This window comes from Amyelois transitella, chromosome 25, assembly GCF_032362555.1.
Source record: "Amyelois transitella isolate CPQ chromosome 25, ilAmyTran1.1, whole genome shotgun sequence".
Taxonomy (NCBI): Eukaryota; Metazoa; Arthropoda; class Insecta; order Lepidoptera; family Pyralidae; genus Amyelois; species Amyelois transitella.
In genome coordinates this window covers 7,029,185-7,038,500 of record NC_083528.1, presented here as the reverse complement: position 1 = coordinate 7,038,500, position 9,316 = coordinate 7,029,185, and the positions used below count along the sequence as shown (strand labels likewise).

At 38.7% G+C, this 9,316-nt stretch overlaps 1 protein-coding gene across 1 annotated transcript; it reads left to right on the top strand.

Annotated features, from left to right (window-relative positions):
- The first annotated feature begins 5,792 nt into the window (after positions 1-5,792).
- LOC106136513 (zinc finger protein 84-like) lies at positions 5,793-9,025 on the top strand. The gene is made up of 2 exons (XM_013337080.2): positions 5,793-5,803; positions 7,979-9,025. Exons 1-2 carry the CDS (start codon positions 5,793-5,795, stop codon positions 8,694-8,696), a joined length of 729 nt encoding a protein of 242 aa, XP_013192534.2. The 3' UTR covers positions 8,697-9,025.
- Positions 9,026-9,316: the final 291 nt, after the last annotated feature.

The following is a 9,316-nucleotide window of genomic DNA, read 5'->3' as shown; positions in this document are numbered from 1 at the left end:
GATACAGACGTGACCATATGTATGTATGTATGTAGGATTTTACACGGACCGACTCCAATCGGATCTCCGTAACCTTTGCAAGGGAACTAACCCGTATTGGATCGATCATGGTCACACATCCAGTTGCCTGAATGTGCAGGTTTCCTCACGATGTTTTCCCTCACCGTGAGAGCATCGGTATGATACTAATATATAAGTATGTGTAATTTCGCTCTGGAAAAAATAATAGGACAACTCCATCTCTTTCCCATGGATGTCGTAAAAGGCGACTAAGGGATGAGCTTATAAACTTGAGATTCTACTTTTAGGCGATGAGCTGGCAACCTGTCACTATTTGAATCTCAATTCTATCATTAAGCCAAACAGCTGAACGTGGCCTATCAGTATTTTCAAGACTATTGGCTCTGTCTACCCCGCAAGGGATATAGACGTAGTTATATGTAAGTATGAATGTAATTTCTTAAGCAGACTACATTAATCAGATTTGAATCAGGAAAAACGATAACATATCCCTTACATCGGTCGAAACATATTGAACGAATCGCCAAAACAATTCACTTATAACCACGAAAACTAAACGCAATCTCTTATTGAGGAAAATCTAAACGCGGAAATACTGATATATGATAGCAAAGAGTAGTTTGATTGTATATATGTAATACTAGAGGCCGCCCGCGACTTCGTCCGCATGGAAACCCTATCAATCCCGCACGAACGCCGGTATAAAAAGTAGCCTATATGTTATTCTGTATCTTCAGCTACCTACATACCAAATTTCATCGTAATTGGTTCAGTCGTTTTTGCGTAAAAGAGTAACAAATATCCATACTGACATCCTGACATACTTTCGCATTTATAATATTAGTAGGATTCAATTTACCACAGAAAGTGTGGCGACATCTCTACGCTACAAGTCACAACAGCCAATCACGCGACGCTATCAGCCAATAACAGCGAAGATTCTAAATCGCGCAAGCAAAGATTTCACAGATTGAAATGGAATGGTGTACATGAATACAACCTCCGACACAACATCGTCTGTCGCGCGGTTCCCCAGGCATCACACCGAGCCTGGCGGAAGATCTTCCCTTTGGTAGCGGTCGAGCCGAATCATCGCTCCCACTACAAAAGTAATGTTAAAAAAGCAAAAGGCTATCCTCCCACGCAGATAATTAAAGTTAATGAAGAGAAACTCTTTGAATCACAATTCAATGACTTAGGCTAATAAATGTGCCGTGTGGTTCCCGGCACCAATTTAAAATAAAATAGGACCACTCCATCTCTTTCCCATGGAAATCGTAAAAGGCGAGTCGAATACGCTTATAACCTTGGGATTCTTCTTGTAGTCGATGGGCTAACAACCTATTTGAATCTCAATTTCATCTTTAAGCTATACATCTGAACGAGGACGTTAGTCTTTGTGAGACTGTTGGCTCTGTCTACCCCGTAAGGGATAAAGACATAACTATATGTATGTATGTCAAGTATGTCTGAATGAGCAGCTCGATATCTGAGCTTGAAGCATCGATTACCAAAAACATATGTATAAGTATATAGCCACAGGACAAATTACATAGATTGAGTTAGCCTCAAAGTAAGATCGAGACTCGTATTATGACATACTAACTCAACGGTCAAACTAAACTCAGAAACTAGTCACTGTTACATGTCCGCGTTAGATTCAAACCTGGTACACCTTCGAACTCTTTTTTAGTCACCTTAACCACTCGGATATCAACCCTCTATAACAACTTACGTAATTAACGACCCATATTGAGGTGATGTAATAACTCGTGCCGAGTGACCTTGATTCAACCCAGAAATCGGCCGAACTATACATTTTAACCCTATAGTAAGTGGGTATACTGTCACAGACATAGATGCGGCTAGATAGCGCAACTTCACCCTGTATGAAAACCAAGCAATTGTATCAAGTTTATATTGATACATAGAGAAAATCACCCCTATTGATGTGGAGATGAGAAGATGTAGCTGGTGGGGCGGATTATATATCTACATAATTCTTTGGCTTCATCATATACATTACAAACATTCATAACTCTTTTCATGCACGTCAGTCACCAAGTTTTTAATAGTTCAAACAAGAAATAACTCAAAACAGAGTATATAGTCTGTGAGCTTCATAAGCAGGTTGGTAAGGGACAAAACTTTAAAAATTATTTCGTTAAAACAGTTCAAGTAGTATAATACATTTCCAAAGAAACTCTGAATCTTAATTCCATCCTTAAGTCGTCAAGCTCAGCTCTGCCAGTAAATTTTATGACTCAGCCTACTTTATAAGGCATAATGACGAAGGTATGTTTTATATTTCAAAAAGAAGATTGATTAAAACGCTTTCAAAAAGAAGTACATTTAGGCTTCATTATTTTTGCCCACGTGATTTGTCAAGCGAAGAAAAATACACTTGCAGGGTCTAGTTAGCACTATGTCAGTGGTATACATTCCCTTGCTAGTCGCCGTCGGGTCTCGCTTCTTTCCAAACTAAAAAGACTAAATTGGTGTGGTGTTAAAGCGTTTTGGAGTCTATGTATTCGTGGTAAGGTTGGTTTTGGAATGAGGGTTTGTGGGGGCGTGTTGTGGGCTCGAACTGTGCGTCCTCTAACACGGAGACAATACGATTATAGTGGTGTAGTATATGCTAGAGATATAGATAAAGTTTTTTTTTAGGATGTTGCTATTGTCGCGAAAGGCAACGTTAAATAGCTAATAAATATTTGCGTTGAATATAGATTTTATCAATTGTTACATACATACGTATTACCATGTCTATATTCCTTACGGGGTATACAGGGCCAACAGTATTGAAAAGACTGAAAGGCCATTTTTCAGCTGTATTAATTAAATAATTGCTTTAAAGTGTTATTGAGATTCAAAAAGTGACAGGTTGCTAGCCAATCGCCTACAAGAAGCATCCCAAGTTAGTTTACTAGCCTAACTCTTAGTCGCCTTTTACGACGAACATTATTTCAGAATCTTGCAGAATTGTAGCGAAACTTACATAAATTATATTTGCTTTTCATTCATTTAAAAACATAAATACTAGATATATGTATATACATTGACGACCTCTGTGGCGCAGCAGTAGTACGCTTATCTATGCTCTGGAGGTCCCGGGTTCGAATCCCGGCCAGGGCATGATGAGAAAAGAACTTTTTCTGATTGGCCTGGGTCTTGGATGTTTATATATATAAGTATTTATTATAAAACATAGTATCGTTGAGTTAGTATCTCGTAACACAAGTCTCGAACTTACTTCGAGGCTAACTTAATCTGTGTTATTTATCCCGTATATATTTATATACATATAAAAAGTCACTCCTCTTTCCTTCCACATAATTTAACATCATTATAATGTACAACCAGTCAGTTTAAAGAAACATCTGTAATTTTAAGGCATACCTGAAACCCTCCCAAATATTATTATGTATAATACAATAATTTAGACTATCCGTTTTCCGTCTTCCTTCCTTTTGCTCCAGCCGTATCTTTTGTCTCTTTCTAACCGGTCTAGTAAGAAACTTCGCGGTTTTAAGACCAAATTAGTGATTCCAAAAAGGATCTGGCGTTTTATTCGTTTCTTTTTTTTTAATTAACTATGTAAATTTTAAAAAGTTTTTTCTACGAATTAGGTTAATTTGTTTAATGACTTATTTTTAGAAGAAATTTGCATACTTGCTGCTTTTTTATTAAATTTTACATAGATATAATCACGTCTATATCCCTTGTGGGGTAGACAGAGCCAACAGTCTTAAATAGACTGATAGGCCACGTTCAGCTGATTGGCTTAATGATAGAATTGAGATTCATATAATCACTAGTTGCTGGCCTGTCGCTTAAAAGAAGGTTGGCTCTGTCTACCCCGCAAGGGATATAGACGTGATTATATGTATGTATGTAATAATTGAATCGGAATCGGAGTAGAAAAATGTAAGGATCATTCAGTACTCTAAACCTTTTCATATTTTAACCCATTTTTTATATAGAGAACAATCCAACATTTTTAATTATTTTCCAAGACCGGCCCTTGGTGACAAACGCCATATATTTAGTAGTAGACTTTGGCTCCGTTTGGCCAGTATTCAAAGTCACTGCAGTCATTTATATCTCTTGCAGTGTATTGTCGCCAAATGCACTTAACAATTTATTGTACAGTTTTGGAGAATTTTTTAGGCTACTTTTTATTTACACCTGGTAAAGGGTCAGGTCAAAAGTACCCGAAACCGCCGAGCTTGCATGAAGAGAGTTATGAATGTGGATGAAGCGAAGGAAGTGTGCAGGGATCGTGGCAAGTGGAAAGAGGTAGTCTCTGCCTACCCCTTCGGGAAAGAGGCGTGATTTTATGTATGTATGTATTTACACCTGCCTGGTCTTCTGTGTTCGAATACCGACCAGGTCATGATGAGAAATGAACTTTTTCTGTATCTTGAATGTTTATCTATATTAATATATATATATATATATATATAAATATATACGGGACAAATTACACAGATTGAGTTAGCCTCGGAGTAAGTTCGAGGCTTGTGTTTCGAGATAATATATTTTATAATTAATACTTATACTTACTGATGATGAAAAAGTTCTTTTCTCATCATGCCCTGGCCGGAATTCGAAACCGGGGCCTCCGGTGTCACAGACAAGCGTACTACCGCTGCGCTGATAAAAATGTGATTATACGTATGTATGTCATAGTGTACAGTTCCAATTGTGTAACAGTTCTACGACCTATAGATAATTTTTTTTTTCAATATAAAATCACAGAGTACATCAGTTGAATTACATTCACCGCTTATAAATATGTACCTACAACATGAACCATGTTGGGCATCGCAATTATAAAATAATATGGAACGGCGGGCAGGTTTATATCGGCTATTATGACTACATACATACATACATATGGTCACGTCTATATCCCTTGCAGGGTAGACAGAGCCAAAAGTCTTGAAAAGACTGAATGGCCGGCCACGTTCAGCTATTTGGCTTAACAATGGTATTGAGATTCAACTAGTGACAGGTTGCAAGCCCATCGCCTAAATAAGAATCCCAAGTTTGTAAGCCTATCCCTTAGTCGCCTTTTACGACATCCATGGGGGAGAGATGGGGTGGTCCTATTCTTTTTTTTATTGGTGCCGGGAACCACACGGCACTATGACTATTATGACTATCGGCTATTATTAGTTTTTAAGACTAGGAGGAGGACGAGGATGTGAAGGGTCGATTGACCTTGCACCCTATGAGTGCACCCCAGCACGATGCGAAGGCTGTAGGCAGTTAGTATTGTCGCGACGTCTACCAGCATATAAAGCTTCTCAGTAATAAAGCTTTAAGTACAGGCATTGACGAAAGTGTTTCAAATTAAAAAAAATAAGATAATGAAAAGTTCTTAATATAGATAGTCTTTGGGTGCACTTGCTTGTGCAGAGAGGATTTCCCGCAATTCCCACGGGAACGGAAGCTAAAGGGATTTTCCTGTTTTACGCGGGTGGTTCTGCAACCGCTCTTTAGTTTTATAAATAAGTATCTCTTACCAATTCTTTTATAAATGCGAAAGTCTTTGTTTTTTCCGCTTTCACAGCTGAACCGATTTGAATGAAATCGTATTGTTAAAACATGCGTTTTAATAAACGATACTTTTGTCTCAAAAATGAACCCCTGAAATACTAAAATGGGGGGGTGAAATTGTGTGTGAAATTTATCATACATGCTACACGTGAGAAGCCGGGGAGGATCAGTAGTATATCATAAAACAATATGTCTTCCTCTTTATAATGTATCAATTGTAAGTTGTAAACGTTAAAAGTAACTTTAATTGATTCGAACACTTTACAAACTTATTAATGTGAATGGGAAGGCGAGAACGTGGCATTGGCTGCCCACTGAAACGTAGAATTCGGAATAATGTGAGACTGTAGAAGTGGCAATGTGCCGTGTGGTTACCAATAGAAAAAATAATAGGACCACTCCATCTCTTTCCAATGGATGTCGTAAAATGCGACTAAGGGATAGGCTTATGAACTTTTCTTCTTTAGGCGATGGCCTAGCAACTTATCACTATTTGATTCTCAATTCTATTATTAAGCCAATCAGTTGATCGTGGCCAATCAGTCATTCCAAAACTGTTGGCGCTCTCTATCCCGCAATGGCTATAGACGTGATTGAATATATATATATATATATATATATGTAGAAGTGGCAAGTACTTGTGAATGTGACATCAAAACTGATGACTCTGACTGCATAACGTTTTCGTTTCGGGTTCGAATTCGGAATAAAATAAGACTGTAGAACTGGTAACTACTATTTATGTGATATCGGAACTGATTGTTATGACTGCATCACGTTTTGATTTTGCATTCCAATCATGAGATTTATTTTACTTCTTACCATGCGTCCGATTCAATTTGACGATTTATCGTTTCAATAGTTTCAAGTCAAAATAATGTCATAATTGTCTTATGACAATATTTTGTTTCTTCCTGGTAATAGTCCCGATGACATTCTGGAGAGGAGCTCGGGGTACGCTTTTGACCATGGATTCTGGATTGGGTGATCTCCCCAATCATTGTAAGGGATCTTAAGCCCGGTTTAGACTTTGCTTATACATACAATTGCCAAAATGTAGGTTTCCTAACGATCTTTTCCCAAACCGCAAAAGCATCGGTTACTATACAAACTAATAAAGATAACTTCGTAAATAGTAATATAGCCGAGGTTGGATTTGAACGGCATTTCTATTGTCTCATGTTATTCCGATGTCTATGCACGGACACATATAGCTACCGATCGAAGATTTCTGGTTGACAGGGCCTTCGTTTATTTACATGTAATACTTATCCACAACTTGGTATGTGTTGAATTTTTAACAATCATTTATTTTTTACAAGCCGCACAGCTGAACGTGGTCAAGTCTTTTTCAAAACTGTTGGCTCTTTCTACTCCGCAGGGGATATAGACGTGACTATATGTATGTATGTGTGTATTTTTTTAAAAGATGTTCCAAGGATAGTTAATGGAAGAGAAAGGACCAGCATGGAAATCTGCATTAGATGATTATAACATTTAATGATAAACAATTATACATATTCATACATAAAATCACGTCTATATACCTTGCGGGGTAAATTAACAGTCTGAAAAAACTGATAGATCACGCTCAGCTTTTTATCTTAATTATAGAATTGATTCAAATAGTGCCAGATTAGTACTACTAACCTATCGCGTTAAAAAATAATCCCTTATTTCTAAGCTTAGCCCTTAGTCGCCTTTTCACCATTTTGCCTTCCATAGCATTTGACTCTAACTTTAAAATGAGAGTAAGCTCTTAATTAAAAAGAACTTAATTTTTTATTTTCACTACTTTTTCACCGAGCACGTCTCGGTCACCCAGGTAGTAACTGCATATATGTATGAAACGATTGTCTGTCCGAATGTACCGGCCGTTCGCAGCAAGCCGGGACGAAATATGTCGCGCGCCTTGAACTGAGTTATCGTGGGGCGCGACGACACGTAATTGCATATTCATAGCCGCCATTTTGTTTGCATCTAGAAGGTTCTGTCCATGGGAATGGACAGTCGATTCCTTGTTCCTCACAATTAAAATCTTTTAATGCGCCGTGTAGTTTGAGGTACTTTGGAATAGGACCACTCTTATCCATACATACATATCATCACGTCTATATCGCTTGCGGGGTAGACAGAGCGAACAGTCTTGAAATGACTGAAAGGTCACGTTCAGCTGTTTGGCTTAATGATGGAATTGAGATTCAAATAGTGGCAGGTTGCTACCCCATTGCCTAAAAGAAGAATCCCAAGTATATAAGCCACTCCCTTAGTTGCCTTTTACGACATCCATGGGAAATGGAAATGGAGTAGTCCTATTCTTTTTTATATTTGTGCCGGGAATCACACGGCACGGCCCTTTATATGGATGTAGTAAAAGGGGACTAAGCGAAAGAAAGAGGAAAGATCATCTTTTGAATCATATAAGAACGCATACGGGCGAGAAACCTTACGAGTGCAGCGTGTGTTTGATAAAGTTCACGCAGAAAGGCAGTATTATTGCACATTTGAGGACCCACACTGGTATACAGCCGTTTGAATGCACTTATTGTCACAAGAGATTTAAACAGCGCACTCATCTGAACAGCCATCTCAGAATTCACACCGGAGAGAGACCGTATGAATGTGATATATGTCAGCGTCGGTTCACGCTGAGCTCCAAACTGAAGATACATTCGAGAACTCATACGGGTGAGACCCCGTACAAGTGCACATATTGCGACAGTCAGTTCAAGCAAATAGGCAATTTGCAAAGTCACATGAGAATTCATACGGGTGAGAAACCTTATGAGTGTGAGGTGTGCCGGCGCACGTTCAGCTTGAAACATCATTTGCGCGATCATTTCAGCACGCACACGGGTGAGAAACCGTACCATTGTTTCGTGTGCAACCTGAAGTTTAATTATAAACATGTCATGCAGAGGCATGTCAAAGTTATGCACCCGTCACAGTCTCAGTTGGCGGATGTGAACGCGGAAATGGAAATGGAGATCGGGATGGGTGTGGTGAACGCGGAACCGGAAATTGAAATTAGAGTGGACGAGGACGAGGAAGTGAGTTTTGAACCGCCGCCGGAAGTGGAGGTTCGAATAAAAGAGGAGCCGTGTGATTGAAAAATTTGATTTTTCTTGTGTAATAGTACTGTAGTCTTTTTGAAGTGTTTTGATCTCAATAAGCCCAAGCACATTCGACCGTGCCGTGTGGTTCCCGGCACCAAATAGAAAAAAGAATAGAAGCACTCCATCTCTTTCCCATGGATGTCGTAAAAGGCGACTAAGGGATAGGCTTACAAACTTGGGATTCTGTTTTGGGCGATGGGCTAGCAACCTGTCACCATTTGAATCTCAACTCTATCATTAACCCAAATAGCTGAACGTGGCTATTCAGTCTTTTCAAGACTGTTGGCTCTGTCTAACCCGCAAGGGATATAGACGTGATCATATGTATGTATGTATGTATGTACTAAGCGAATAGTTTATAAACTTGAGGTTCAACAAACTGAATTTCCATCATTGAGCTGAACGTGGACTGTCAGTCTTTTCGAGACTGTGAGCTCTGTCTATCCCATAAGGGATAAAGACGTGACTATTTAGTATGTATATGGGGTAGGGTTAAAACATTTGCTTCTTGAAACGGACTGGACTTTATGAGTTCACAAATCGAGTAAGAACTCAAATATCCTCAAACGAGTGTAGTTTTTATGAGGTCTTTTGTATAAGGCCACTCTATCTTT